The sequence below is a fragment of the Erithacus rubecula genome (assembly GCF_903797595.1).
Source record: "Erithacus rubecula genome assembly, contig: scaffold_171_arrow_ctg1, whole genome shotgun sequence".
In the NCBI taxonomy this organism is placed as follows: Eukaryota; Metazoa; Chordata; class Aves; order Passeriformes; family Muscicapidae; genus Erithacus; species Erithacus rubecula.
The window spans coordinates 85,157-100,908 of record NW_027636137.1 but is presented as its reverse complement, the minus strand read 5'-3'; the positions used below and the strand labels follow the sequence as shown (position 1 = coordinate 100,908).

The following is a 15,752-nucleotide window of genomic DNA, read 5'->3' as shown; positions in this document are numbered from 1 at the left end:
TGTGTGTGTGGCAGCGGATCAGCCGAGGCAGGGCGGGATGGCGGAGCTGCGGGCCTGGGCACGATCCACTGTGCTCCGCAGGGCCCAGCCCGCACTGCATCCCGCAGAGCCCCCACGGCCGCTGCCATGCCCCTCAGGGGGACCCAGAGGGGCAGCACCAGCAGCTGAGGGGCTGTGCCGGGCTCTGGGGTCGGCTCTGGGTCAGGGCTTGGCCATGGTGCTGGTGCCAGGTGCTGCTGACCCTGCGGGACCAGCTGGGCAGGGCTGGGCCCCACTGGTGCCCCACGGCCCCTTTGAGGCAGCCCCGGGGGAAGCGACTCCCAGGGATGACACTGAGGAGCTGCCAGTGCAAGGGGGAGATTCCCCCTGCTCTGACACCACTCAATTCATGCTCTGGGAATGGCTCTTGCTCAAAATGAGTGCACTCCTCATTGTTCCATATTTAGACCAGGGTCACCAAGAATGTAAGGATAAATGAAACCCAGGAGCAGTTATTTTTTTAGTATTGGAAGTAGACATTATTTTATTGCCAGCTCTGCTGCATAGGGGAGAGCTCCAGCCACATACATGCCACTTTCTAAGCATTTACACTTACTGATATATTTTCAGTAAACATAGAAATTCCTGTCCATTGGTTCTAAATGATACACACTCCTCATTTACTACTTATTGTTCTCTCTTGTATTGGATGTTGATTTCTCCCTTCTCATGCAAATTAGTCCCTTTTTTTCAGTCTGTTTTTAGTTTTTTTCCCCACAAAAGTTCTTTTGACCTGTGAGGCTGAAATGTCTTTATTAGTTTCTTCTTTATGTTCTGGCCATTCCAATGTGTTCTTGGAGGGCTTGAAGTTTAGATTCAAGGTATCCAGATTTTGAAGCCTTCAGGCTTTGTTTATCGAATGTTATCAGGGTTAGTTTAGAAAAATGAAAAACTTTGGGGATCTAACAATCCAACTCTGACAATAGATTGCCAAAAGACACCTAGCTACTTGCTTTGTAAGGCAGAAAATTACAATGGTTAAGATGAACACACTGCCTATGATTAATTAAACAATTAATTGCAAAGTTATTTAAATTCAGTAACCAGGAGAAAATGTAGGCTAAACAAGCAATGAGAAGCTGCATAATAATCCAAGTTGATGTGTTTGGCACCTTACGTGATTTGTTCCCATTCTTTTATAAATGCACGGATGCTCTTAGAGCAAACTCATTCATGAAGCTGACATAAAAGGATGCAAAGTTCAGGTGACTCCCAGTTCCCCTTCATGCCCAGTCCCTGTCCTAAGCTCTGCCACTGCTGATGACTGAAACAGAAACATTAGTGGAATTGTGCTGAGGCAGCACTTCGTGCAAATGACACTCTCACAAGCACAAGTCACAAGTGACATTCTCACAAGCAAAAAATTGAGGGATTTCTAGAAGACTGTTGAATATTTCTTTTGCGATCTTTGCAAGTGAATACTTCAATTGCATTAAAAGTTCAGGCAAATTTCAGATGAATACCTTTTTAGCTTCCCTGCCAGCCAATTTTGTTTTCAGAATGAAGCAGTTGGATGGCAGTAGGTTGTTTTTGTTAAAAAGTATGCTTATGCCAGTAGACATTGTAGCGATGTTTGAGCTCCAAGGTGGCACATTCTAGACTAAATAATGAGTTCAGGACACAATCCAAATTTTGTTACATCTGAGTAACCTGAGGTAAACTGTTTCCATTTCACACCTATGCAAACAATTGCATCTAGAGCTGAGGAAAACACAAAGGGTTTTGGTGCCTGTTCGAGTCAAAATTCAGCATTTGCAGTTGAAATTCTTCTTGGAGCTCACTCCAGCATGTGCTTCCTTAGTACCAGATAAATCCCAGCCTGGAGTGCTGCCCAAACCTTGTGATCTTTTTGGGAACCACTCTCACCTGGTTTGTCAGCTGAGCTCTGGCCAATTCAGTTGTACTCAGGCATTGGATTTCAAGGGAAGCCCTTGCCTATAAATTCCAGCAATTGGGAAAGGATGGCTTTCTCCTTGAACTCTTGGCTGCATTGGAGGCTCAGTGATGGTCACTCACTGAAAGTGCAGCTCTTGCTCTGCCTTAGCTTAGTGCAGAGCATTTTAAGGTGACAGTGTTGTGTCTTTTTGGAGAGACAAAATTAAACCCACAAATTTCTCATTAGGGATGTGCTGTTTCATATGTGAATGATGATTTCTGTGATTCTTGGTGAGAGTTTGCATAGATCCTGAGGGAATACTTCACATTGAGCAATTGGTATTGAAGAGTGGCAGTAGTGAGACAATTGTGGAACTGGGGCTGGCAAATTTTGCTTTGGCCTGGCACAGAGGAACTCAGGTGAGACAGGTCTGGTTGCTGGTAGGGTAGAGGGTGCCCTTGCAACATGCTCCACGTAGTGCCAGTCAGGGATTGGGCTTTGTTACAGAATCAGAGAATATTCTGACCTCACAGTGATCCACAAGGATATGCAAGTTCAGCTCTGTCTCAAAGAATTCCATCATAATTTTAAATCAACTTGCTTGCCTTCTCCCAAACTCCCCTTATGACATTTCTTTTTCTGTTTTCGTTTCCTTTGGAAAACAAGTAGACATCATAAGAGCCCAACCAAACATTTCACATTGTGCACCTGAGAAGAAGGAAACAGCCATGAAGCCAGCAGAGAGTGAAGAGAGTCCTTGCACTGCTGTTTATCGCCGACCCTACAGGGACAGGGTGATTCATTTGCTTGCTCTGAGGACGTACAAGAAGCCAGAGTTACTTGCCCGCTTGCAGAGAGATGGAGTCATGCAAAAGGACAAGGGAACCCTTGGCAAGATCCTCCAGCAGGTGAGATTGTGCAGTTTGGCTCCAGCAATTTTCTTCTGCCACGTTGTTCTTTTATCCTTAATTTTTACTTGTTCCTCCACTGTTTAAATAAGAAACTTTCCTTTTAAAATATTTCCTGTTCAACATGGCTGTTGTTGAATTATGCAAACATTCATAGATCATCAGAATATTTCCTCTTTTGCTATGAGCAACGTCCGGGGGGATAATTCAGATGGACACAGTTTTGGATGCACAGAGTTGCTTCTTAAATGGATTCACATACTTGCTTCCCTTTCCAACACAATCTTAGTTCTGGTTTTAAGACATGAATTCTTGATTCTGGGTATATTTGTTACTTTGCATTTTTTATAACGAGAGACAGACATCAACAGAGACCACCAGAGCAATATCAGTGTTTATTATGTTTTCAAAGAAAGAAAAAGGGCAGATTTTGAGAGATGATGGTGGTGTGTTGTTGAGTTATTTAATGTGTTATAGTGATCAAATTGATGGAGATTTTCCTGTCTCCATCTCAGCAGGAACTCTCAGCAGTGTCAGGTGATGAAGTCTAAACCAGCACACTTCATATCAGTGGTCTTGAGGTTTTACTACCTCATTTTACCTTTTTGAGTAGATTTTGTATTTGTCTTGAGAAAGATATGAACCTCATTTACTGTCAAAGGAATAGAACAAGACAAGAGCACGACTTTCTCATAGAAGGACTCTGCAGGAATGAACCCTGGCTCTGCCACATGAAGAGGGAGGGACACTGGGCCTGACCAGCTCTGCTTACACATTGTGGCACTAAATGTTGTTTTGAAAGAAATACTTATGAGATATGAATAGAGATACTCAATTGTTTCCAATCAGTGATACTTTGATTCAGTTTAAAACTCATGTGATAGAGGAATAAATCATCTCTGTATCAAAGGATATTGTTCAGTTCCAGTTGGGTGCTCACAAAGAGCTGTTAAGAACCAGTTGGATTTCTGTAGTTTGCATTTAGCAACCATAATAAAGGTTTGTTTTCTGAAATGTCTGCCTGTAGGTAGCCAACCTGAATCTAAAGGATAATTCCTTCAGTCTGAAGGAACATCTGTTTCAGACCCTTCAGACTGATTGGCCTGGCTACACTGAAATGGATAGGGAGAAGTTGAAGGTGATACTTGCTAGGTAAGTTCAGTCTTTAGAGGAAGGAGAAGAGACTCTTCAGAACAAACACCCTGGGAGATGAAGCCTCACTTGTTAGAATATGCTGAGTCAGCAGCAACCCATCAGGGTCCTGCAGTCCAACTCCCTGGCCCTGCACAGGACACCACAAGAATCACACCCTGTGCCCAAGACTGTTGTCCAAATGCTTCTTGAGCTCCTGCTACAGTGACCAGGGGCCACGAGAGCCTGTTCCAGAGCTTGGGTGCTCTCTGGGGCAAGAATGTTTTCCTGATATCCAGCCTAAAGCTCCCTCAAATCAGCTTCATGCTGTTTCCTTGGCTCCTGACACTGAATGTCTGTATAACCTGAAACAAAAGAACTATGACTGTTGATATTGAGGCCTTGGAACATGAAATGTTTCACCACCCTCACAGCAAATCAACTCCATCTCAGAACCCCACCAGCACCAGGCAAGCACCATCTCCAGGACCTTCTGAGACACATGCTCCAGCAAGACCTGCTCAGGTATTTGGTGCATTTTTAACATTCTCTATTGTGTATTAAGGTTTGGCCCTCTGCTGATGGTGTAAAAGCTGTGATGTGACCAGGCCAAAGCATGTTGTGCCTCAGGCATTCTGACTGCTTTGGCAGGAAGGTTGTGATCAGAAGAGAGGATCCTGCAGGGGTGCAGCAGCACTGTCCTGAGCCAACTTTCTGCTCTGCCTGGAGACTTGAGCTCAGTCCCCACTCTCAACTCATTCCCTGCAGAAGGACTCAAAGGGCTGGCTCTGCATGCATGACAAAACTGGGACAAAAGACTACTGTACATAAGAGGCTGCTGTACATAAAAGGGTGGGGCAGATGGGGCCCTCTGGCTTCCTTTTCCCTCTCTCTTGCTTTCATTCTCATTGTTTACTCCAGATCTACACTATCCATGTGAAAGGACCAGCACAGGATCTAGAGAAGTGTGATATTCCCTCACTCCCTTCTCTGCCTTAATTTCTCTCCTCCTTTGCCCTGCCTGGGAGCAGCATGGCTGTCCTGTTCTACTCAATCCTCAGTCCTGGATTTTGCTGTGGGAGTGAGGAGCTTGTGGCCGTGTGCTGTGCCATGTGAGCCAGCACCTTTGAGAAGGTCCTTGGGAGGAGCTGAGAGATGGAAGTGAACTGAAGAAAATGGAAGAGCTCATAAGTCACCACTTGTGAAAGTCTCTTGCATAAAGTAAAGAATATTTTAGCCATCAGCTTTTGAGTTTAAAGAGTGGAGTGGTTGCTGGAGTGAAGGCAACTGCACCTAAAAGCACAAGATTATCCTGACATGTGACTGATGTCTTTTTTCATCATCCTGATGAGAATTCTCAACCAACCAGCACACCCTGTACTCCTGGGTTGTGTCAGTGATGCACTGATCTTGTCTTTAACAGGGAGACAGCTAAAACAGACTCTTTAGTAAATCATGTGTGTGTGTGACAGCAAGAGCTGTGTACAAGCATGAATTGGGAGCTAGAAAAAAACAACTGGACCTCCCCATTTTGGAGAAGCCTTAGACAGAGCTGCTGAAGGGAGTGTCTTTCTACCAAAGCCTTTTAGCTACAAACTTGAAGTCTTGATGGGAAAGTAGAAATGACATAGAACATGCACGATCTTTTTATTTAAGGAAAATTTGTTTTTAACCATTGGCACTTCAGAAATGCTGCTATTTTACAAATGGGAGCAAATCCTGATCCTGATGATAGATTAATGAATTAATTATTTTGTTATTGATGCAGAAACGGCCTCTGGCTTCTGACTTCACCAGTCCTGTGCTGAGCAAGAAGAGGCGAATTGGTCACCAGCAGTTCACCAGTCACGTCCAGCCAGCAGCTGGAGGTCTCTCTTCCTCCTGGGTGCTGCCTTCCACAGCCCTTTGTAATCAGAACATGTCTCCAAGGGTTGGCTCCATTTCCCCCTGCACCCATGAGGTGCACCAGAACAACAAGATCCAGAGTTCTAGAGTCTCAGAGCCTGCCATGGTGCAGATAGAGATCTCCAATTCAAACGGAGAGAAAAATGAATTGGGAAGGCTGAAGCAGTCACATCCTTTGGATTTCGATGAAGGTATTAATATGCTGCTTTTCCTAACTCCTCCCTGGAGAACTGTGGTGATTTGGTTATTCAGAGGAGCTCCTACCCAAATTAGGCAACAAGTGAGATCCTTTTCAATTGTACAGATGTTATTAACAGTAAATGCAACCCAGAGAGATAGAAAGGAATAAGACAAGAGAGGTGGGGTGTAGAGAAGAGAGAAACATTAGGTATGAAATCATCACCACCACATGGATTCTCTGTGGTACAGCCAGTCCATCTTCACCCTTGGTCTTGTCAGTGGTGAGGGTCCCCAGGTGGCTCTGGAGGTACCACCTTTATACTGCCCAAGATTTGAGTACCCACAGGTACAGATTGTCACAGCTGCTCTTAGATCTCGGGCTGGAAGGGATGCAAGTGTCTTTTCCTTACACACAGTCTCTACAGCAAGAAAAAGGTTCTTGCTTGAGTCTAAAAACACGTGAGCATTGTTCTTCAGGAGCCACAAAATTCAGAGCAGCTGGTGAAGGAAAAATCTGGACTGTGTTTCAACTTGGGGCTTAGGCTGCAGCTTTTGTGCTGACTGAGCCATGAGAGCAAATGCACTTTTGGAAATGAAATGCTCACAGCAAAGCTCTTCTTACAGGTTGTATTGAACATACTGTGACTCTCCTGCTGACAAGAGTGCAGAAAATTTTCATCCAAACTTTGTTTCATGGGAACTTTGGGCCTCTGGAATGGACATGGAAGTGGCCATAAAAACATGGCATGAGAAGAACTCCAGCCTTTTTCTCTATTTCTTTTTAGAACCTCCATGTTCATCACTCTGTCTCCCCCTCTGTCTATCTCAAGCTGTTGTCTTTTGTGAACCTGCATCTGCTGCTGCATGACTGGAATAGCTGTAGAGATGCCACCTCATGCATTCAAAACAGAAAAGCTGAGCTGGGCTTTACACCATGGTAGTGCAGTAGAGAAAAGTGGCCATGCCTTTTTTCTACAGCCCAGAACTGGCCACTGGAGAGAAAATTCTGTGTGCCCCATTATTGATTTTTGGAGCTTTTTTTGAGTAATTAACTGGCAGAACAAATCTCTGAAAGACTTTTGCAAGACTACCCAGTGTGTATTTTTTGGCTTTTTAAAGATCTCCTGATGAAGAGTGACAAAAATTCTGCTTTTCTGCAGAAGTAGGAAAACAAACTTCCATTGTCTCCACATGCTCTGCCACAAACACCCAAGCAGACTACTTGAGGTGAGTGAAAGAGCAGTTGAGCCTTGCCACTCGCAGTGGGTGCCCTGTGAAGCTCTTCCCAGTTTTGAAAGGAAGATGTTGAGAAGGTTTTGCTGGCCCTGCACGGCTAAGAGCTGAAATGAACACCGAGGTGGGTTCAGGCTGGGCTGGGCCTCCCTTCCTGCAGTGCAGTTGCTCAGGGTCAGCTGCAGCAGTGGTGCTGCATCCCCCCCTTGTATTTGCAGTGCAGGAGGGGAGGGAGAACTGTGTGTGTGTGGTATCAAACACTGGAATGGCTGCCAGCTTCTGTCAGAGCAGTGATGTTGGCAAGGGCACCCAGGCCTCCTGCAGCCCTGGGGCTCTGGGACAGCTGTGCCCTTTGGAACAGGCACTGCAGGGCCCTGGGTCACATTGGATACAGCCAGGGATGCTCCGTGGGAAGGCTGAGGGCAAGGTGGTCCTGCAGGGGAGCAGCTGAGTGAGGCCTGTGCAAGGACTCTTGCCAGGAAATGTCACTGGGCTGATGTCAGAAGTCCAGGCTATTTCTTCTCTAGTACCTCCCCAGATGTTGAAAGACATCTGTGGATTTCAGAACACACCAGCACAGCAGTCAGGTGCATCTGGCCTGGGATGCATCCCTGGCACAAGCTGTTCTGTGTCCTGGTACTGAATTTCAACTTGTTAATGATTTACTGCTTGTAGCAATTAATCTCAGGGTGTTTACAAGGATTTTTTCCCATGTGAGGGAGTTTTTGTTATTCAAAAGAAGCTGGTGTGCAGGCCAGGAGGAGCAGAAGCATTGGTGTGTCAGTGTTGGGAAGTGGTGTCTATTATTCTCATTGACACTTCTTCTTGGATTTATATCACGAGCTTGGTAAACCTCACTCGTTTTTATTTGAATGAGAAGGGAATGAAAAAAAATTTTCACCCATCAATTGCTTCAGGCATTAATGAGTTTTACCCTCATTAGGAGCTGATGTGGTTTGCGTTTTTGTAGTTGCACTTTCAGACTTATACTGAGTTTGTTTTTAATGGCTGCATTACAAGCACCTCAGTTCAAGGGTCATTTTTGCAAATGCTGTCCACTAGAAGAATCAGATATTATCATGAGCTCTGCTTTGCTGTTAGACAGGCAGACATCAATGGAGCTCATAAGTTCAACTCTGTGTAACCAGAACCATAAATTCAGTTCCTGCCAAAAGTGTATTTCAGATGGGTTCTCAAAAGTAAATGTATATTTAAAAGTTTTTCCTATATTATATAGCTAAGCAATGTTTATTCTCTTCCTGAAATTGTGGTCTTTGTTGGTCATTTGATATTTGAAAGAAGTGCCAATATTTTCTAAATGTGCTTCACTTACTAATGAAGGAAACCTCTACAATATAAACTGTAAGTAACTAAGTGTCATAGAAATGTGGCAGATTTCTGGAGTGACCTGACTACATCCTCTTAAAGCAAAGAACTTGCCTGTAGAAACAGTCAGTCCCAGAGCAACTAACTCGAACCTTGGGAGTCTCTGTTTGACATTTGCCACGTGGTAGCTGCAAAACGACACATGTTCTTTATGGAATAGGAACACATTAGAATGTTCTCTTAGAGTTCACTCAGAGATAAATGATCTATTTTTTTCCTTTAGAAAATACATTGCTATAGTCTCCTTGGAGCAACGCCAGCACTACAAGGATGACTTCAATGCAGAGTATGAGGAATACAGGAATTTACATTTTCAGATTGATAAGATCAACAAAGATTTCACACAGTTTTATGAACAATGGAAGAGTCTGATTCCAGGGTCTGAAGCCTATCAGGTAAAGAAAGATAAAACTGTGAGGAGTGTGTTTCATCCCAGCAATGACTTGGATTCCCTGGAGCTGCTCAGTGAGACAAAGGCAAACTGCAGCACTGGCATATGTGCTCAGACACTGCTTGGGCTGGGTCTGATTTTTGTGAGATCCTGCCCAAAACACCCTGTTTGAGCTGTCTGTGAACAAAGAGTAAGGTGAGGTGTGTCCCAAGCAGAGTCTTGGAGCATGTGCTCCTTCTGTTCCCTATTGAGAGGCTTAATTGCAGATCTTGGGGGATGCTGGAGCTGGGGATTGGTTTTTGCCAGGCTCCCAGAAGAGTGGTGGCTCACAGTGAAGAAAATCTCTACAGTCAAACTGAGGGCTCTTTTAGTGTTTTGCATAGGTTTGCATTTTATGGTTGTAGTAAAACCTTCTTCATGGTTTTTTTCTGCAGATGCTGCTTCATCGAATCCTGACAGATTATCAGCAGTTACTGCAGGTATGTGTGGCACCAGACCTGCAGGGCCATGGTTACTGCTGAGTGTGGCTCAAGGCTTTTTTAAAGCAAAGGACATCAGATTCTAAACTCTGCAGAAATGTTTGCATGCCCTAATTTTCTTTGGCTTTCTCCTTCACAGGGTAGCCCCAGCTACTCTGAAATGAAGAGCAGGTGCCAGTACCTCCACAAAAAGCTGTCCCATATTCAGAACCAAATATCTGAATTTGACAAGCAATAAGTGGAGTCCTGGCACCACACATCTGCTTCAGCCATAAAAACCAGTGACCTCTGGATTTTTATTTCAAATTTGCGATTAGGTGTTTAGGATTATATAAGTTAGTATTGAACAGTAGTTTATGTTAGAACTGAGGAGTTGATTCTTTGTTTAAAATGTAGGATTAGATCAAAGAAGTTTAGGCAGTTTTAGAAGTAGAAAGAAGTTAGTATTGAACTAGAACAATAAAGAAATTTCACTGTTGATAACTCCTTTGCTCATTTGGACTTGTATGGTATTTTGAGAGGCTTTCATCTGGTCCATTTTTTTCTTCAAGCCTCTTGGTTTATCCTTTGAATTTAAATATTTCAGTACGAGGTGGAAGCCCAGTACCTCTAATATGAAATGTGCACATTTGAAGAAAATATTGCGGCAAAATTAAATTTTTTATGATAATAATTATAGGTGTGTTATTTGAACATCCTTTAAATTTAAACACTTTGCATTAGGCAGAAGAGCCATTATTAAATTTGTGACAATATTCAGGTATGAAAATACAGAAATCCTTGAATACTTACACAGCCCACACATCTCCACCAGGTTCTGCAGAATGGCATCAAATAATGCACAGGTATGGAGACAATGGACTGGTGCTGCACTTATTTGTCAGTGGGCAGAGCTGTGGGAGGCAGGAATTCAAGGTGATTTCAGAACAGGATGAAGAAAGGGAAAGACAACTTCCATCTGGAGACAGAGAGGCACTGCTGTGCTGACCCAGGCAGAACAGGGCACAAGTTTCAAATCAATAGGAAAAAAGAGTTTTCTGGAAGGAAACCATGCTATCTAAGCATTAGTGTTCTTTCCACAGCACACAGAGTTTAGAGCATGAATGTACATGAGATGCAAATATTCCTGCCAAGGGTTAGAAAAAAGTCATTTATCTATGGTTATTTCCACAAATATACCCATGAATGAATAAAAAAACTCCACACCTATCATTAAGCAGGATACTCTGTAGATTCTCACATTAACACTGGCATAATTATGTAGGAGACTTGCCAAGGTTTAAAGATTTTTATTCTCCCTTTTCTTCTTCAAAACCTCCAAAACATGATGAAATTCACTTTTTAAACTTCAGCCTGCTGTGTGCTGAAGCAAGCCATTATTTGCTTACTCATCATCATCTTTTCCCTGTCTGTTAAAGTCACTGATGCATTAATTGTTCATTCAAACTTGAAACAGTTCATGAAGAATCTGAAGACAAAATTAATGCACTGATTTCAATTGAATTCATGTCCTCTGCCTCTTCAAGCTGAAATACTATTTATTACATGTCAGAATGAAGTCCTGATACCTAATAAATGGGGAAATATAAACTATAGTGACTAGATGACCATGTTTCAAAAGATCATTGCATTTTAGTCTTATTTGGACAAATTAGTGGTCCAAGAGAGAAAAGACTGGTCAATTATCAGAGTGGAAGTAGGTGAAAAAGATGTCTAGGTGGGATGCAGATGGAGGCAAAAATTAAGTATGTGGGAAAATGATTCTATATCAGATGATTTTAACATTACTACATGCATGATCTTCAAACAAACACATGGGGAAAAACTCTCATGACATAAATGTTGGTATTCCATACATGGAAGGAAGGAAGGGGAGAAAGAAAGCATGGAGTTTCCAGGAGTATCCAAATCAAGCACTTTATTCAGCATCACTATGGAATTTTCATTAAGGAAAAACACTAAATGGAGGGCTCATCACCCATTCAATATTTTACTAACATTCAGTGAAAGAAACTAATCTGAGTGTAAAAGCTTGCATGTTGAAAACATGAGTGTGTTGAGAGATTTTTAAATCTGGCCCAAAGACAATTCACTGTTGAAAATCCAAGTCTAAAACTTTTCAAATTAAATGATCCTGGATGAAGTAGGAAACACCAGTCCTTCCCTTGAACCTTTACTTGCTTCTTCTAGCTCAATCATGAAAATAGTAAAAGAAGATCCCTCAGAAATCAAATGAGCAGCAGGGTATATCCCTAAAAGGCAGCTGTAGATCTGAAATAACTTGGGAATCAGAGAGACATCAGTGAGCAACTTTTGAGTCAAACTGTTAGTGAAGAACCTTGTTCCAAGGAAAGGATAGTTTTTCTCAAGGAAGTTGAGCAGCAGGATATCGAGGCTCATGGAGCTGGCAGGGATAAAGCAGACAAAGTGGGACATTTGTAGAAATTAACCCTGTGATTCGGTGATCACAGCAGGATGAAGAACCATTCTATCAGACCCTGGGATTAGTAAGAAATGTAGATGCCTCTGTTTATTATATTAGGCCAAGCTGTTCCTTGTCAGGTGGCAGCAGCTGCTCAGCAGAAGGCACAGCTTTAACTCGAGCTCATCACACCTGGAGGCAGCCCTAGAAGTGCTGCACATCTCAGCTGGTGCCAGAGCACAGGGACACCCGGACACCCTCTTGAGACCTGTGTGTGCCATGAACTAAAGGCATCTCCCCAGACCCAGCTATCCAATCCAGCACTCAGCACAGATGTCACTGCCAGGGAAGTCTGCATACAGAGAAAAATACAGTCACAAAACCTATTGGGAAATTGATATTATACAAGAAAAATTCAAATTCCGGTACTTTCCTTCATTAATGAATTTATGTACTAGCCCTTCTCCTTAAAATGGAGTTAAATAGTGCACACTTCCTATAGCAGTACAATTCTTCATGCATTCACAGCTGGCAGAGCTCTCATACAACTTGTTTTTTCTCTTAAGTGTAAGGAAGGGCTTCGTTCAAATGAACTGTGCTGCTTCCTCTGAAAGATACAAAATCAGTGAAATAATAGGTGCAAAGTCATAGGTTCTTTAAGGCAGGCAACTCCTATCTAATATAAGGGTTGTTTACATTTAGCTTTATGTGCACTTAAAATTACAGTCATACAATTTTCTTATGTTTGTGAAAATAATTTTAGTGCTCCCAGAAATTGCAGAGTCAAACAAAGCTGAACTCAGATACAAACCTGTTCCTTACCATAAAAATGGCCAAACCAAGAACAGCTGCCAGTGATACTTTTCCTACAGTGCTGTTTGGTCCAGGTGTGGATAAAACCAGCATCTGCCCTGCTCAGATCATTCTGGCCCATTGACCCGAGCCTGTCCCAGAGTGTCACGAACAAGGACATGGAAGTTCAGCAGCCCGTGCTCAGCGCCGTGTGCTCCTCTCAGGGCTCCAAGAGCTCCTCCAGGGACGGGATAAACCCCTGGCAGTGGGACCAGCTCCTGCTGTGCCAGCCAGGCAGCCTTGGATGGTGCTGGGGCAGCAGCCCATGCAGGGCTCGCTCAGTGTCAGCCCTGGGCACTGTGGGCAGTGCTGAACTCTCAGCAAAGCTCTGTTCAGGCTTTGGAGAAGTGCAGGTGATCTGTTGGATTGATCCATGCAATGCCCAAATTCAGAGTCTGTGGGACAGTCTGGCTGGGTGAGTGAGAGTGATGTTCCCATTTTTCCTGTGGCCTTTTTGGGAATGCTGCCAAGGAGCCTGATCTCTCTTCTGGCCACCTGGAGGCATCTGCACATGCCAGGGAACTGTCAGTGGAGCAGGGTTAATCACGGGTTGTAGACTACTGCAAACAGGGTGGTGTCAAAACATCCCTGTGCTAATGCCTGTGCCCCATAGGAAGCGTCCAACATCTGTGAAAAGCTCCTGCACATTCACAGCAGCCTCAGTAACTCTGTTTGTACAAGCATTCCAGAAAAGTGTGTTTGTAATTTCTCAGCCAGTCTGAAAAGTATTCCAAGGGTTTCTGCAAGCAATCGATTGATCAATCAATCAATATTTTTAAGGTTTAAAGAAAATAAATTAGAGTAAGAATTTGAAACAGTTACATTATGACATCTTACATACATCCCAAATGAATGTCTGCATTAGAATTTTTGAGGAGACAAGCTCCTCACAAACTAGGATAGCTGTATTTTCTTTATAGACAAACACAAGTAACAACACTGTTTCCATTTTGATACAATAAATTGTATTAAAATAATAATAAACCTTAGTAATCGATATTAGTTGACATTAGTAGTAGTTATGCTAAGGCTTGGTAGGCCGCATGTAACCGGCAGATGAACTTTATAGCAAATTTTGTAATATAAGCAGTGTAGTTGAGAAATAATTACTTATCTTAAGGAGTGTATGCATTTATCTAGGGAATGTACCTTTTGGCAAAATCTTAAATGTCAGAGAGATTATGGTACCAGGTATCAAAAATGAAGTAAGAATCTGTTAAGATGAAGAAATCATGTAAAGAAACATATAAAAACCCTGTGAATTTTCTGTCAAATGGGGCTCTGTCTTTGGACGCTAGTCCACAGGCTCCCGAGGCCTCAATAAAGCACCGCATAAACGACTTCGGTTGTTTGTGTTTTCTTCGGATCAGGCAACAGTTTTCTGGCGACCGCGGCAGGACTCCGAAGGTGGCTGGGGCGGTTCGCGTTCTGATCCACTCCACGCTGGCACCGAGTGATTCTCGGGGAGTCATCGGTTCGTGCCCGACCCCCGCGCCTGGCGGACGACTGCAAAAGGTAAGCCCGAAGGTGCTTTATTTTCTGGTTCTGGTTTTGGGTGCCTGCTCATAAGACGAGGCGGCGATCCTCGCAGGGTTGGGCTAAGACGTCTGGTTGGTCTGGAAAGCCTAGGCGCCAGCTGTCAGACGTGGCGAAAGCTGCACAGGTCCGGCACTTGCCCCTCGCGGCGTCGAGAAGTGGCAAGTTGGATTGGTCTGGTATTTATTCTGGTATTTATTTATTTCTGTTGTGTGAGTGTGAGTATGTGGTGTGGGAGTCCAGGGTTTTTCCCTGGCTCCTTTGGGGGTGCAAAAACCCCCCTGGCAGACCCCTCAGAGACCCCTGAGTGCTGCCCAGGAGCTGCAGGGGCTGGATTTGTCTCCTTGGGAGAATCTGCCCACATTGAGAGAAGAGACACAGAACATAATGATGAGTAGAGTGTAAATTAGAATGTTAGAACGTAGATAAATAGGTTTTCTTGAATGTTTATGATAAGGGACACGTGGCCAAGATGGGAGAATTTGGGGGGTGGACACCTTTTCCTCCTTCTTCTCCATGTCATCCATGTTGGGTGACACGTTGGCCTCTTGGATTGGTTGGGGTCAGGGCTGGACCATTTAATAAAATTGTATTGTATTGGTAAAATTTTGTAAACATGTAATACGTAGTACTAACTATATAAGATAAGCCCTGCCTTGACCAGGCAGATTCCACCATGGATGCCAGGCTGAGCAGACCGCTGCTGGCCAGGCAAAGTGTCCCAGAGATAAGAAATAATAAACTGTCCTTGGAAAAAGAGAAAACCGTCTCCGTCAGTCTCTCTTCGGCGGCTTCGGGGAAAACCAGGTTTTGAACCACCTTCGTGTCCCTCTGGGGTGATCTCGGGGCAGAGGAGGAACCCCAGACTGGGACAATGTGGTATGATTGATTCTGTTAAACTGTTAATATTAATTGTGGTTATTATTGTTCTGTACGTTGCTGCATATTAGTTGTTGCGATCGGTTGCCGAGTTGTTGTACAGTTGTAAGTGAAACCGGTTCAAAATGCCATTTAAAGCATTCAAATTTATGGTTCAGTACTCTAAGGGTATACCCGGAAATACACCGTTAGGATGTCTGTTGAAAAAGTAGAAAAGTAAAGGGTTTGATTATCGTAATCATTAATGGCCAAAATATGAGCGAGAGGGGCCGGCATGGCCAGAAAATGGTACTGTGAATTATGATACCCTGAACTCATTAATGCAGTATTTAAGGGAAAATGAAGAATGGGATGAGATACAGTATTTAGATTTGTTTTATTTGCTGCGCCGCAAGAAGGAGTGGCAGACTGAATGTGGAATAATGGTATTGGAAATGAAAGAACCTGAGTGTGGGGGGGGGGTTGTAAAGGAAGATCTAAGTGTGTCCAGTGCTTAGCCTTAACCTCTCGACCAGAGAAAGATTTGTCTTTAATG

At 43.6% G+C, this 15,752-nt stretch overlaps 1 protein-coding gene across 1 annotated transcript; it reads left to right on the top strand.

Moving 5' to 3' along the window:
* Nucleotides 1–2,643: 2,643 nt before the first annotated feature.
* Nucleotides 2,644–9,766, top strand: LOC306815612 (RNA polymerase II elongation factor ELL-like; the record flags this gene model as incomplete). Its single annotated transcript, XM_079332182.1, has 4 exons — nucleotides 2,644–2,823; nucleotides 3,851–3,975; nucleotides 8,882–9,053; nucleotides 9,668–9,766. 4 exons carry the CDS (start codon nucleotides 2,644–2,646, stop codon nucleotides 9,764–9,766), a joined length of 576 nt encoding a protein of 191 aa, XP_079188308.1.
* Between the last annotated feature and the right edge of the window lie 5,986 nt (nucleotides 9,767–15,752).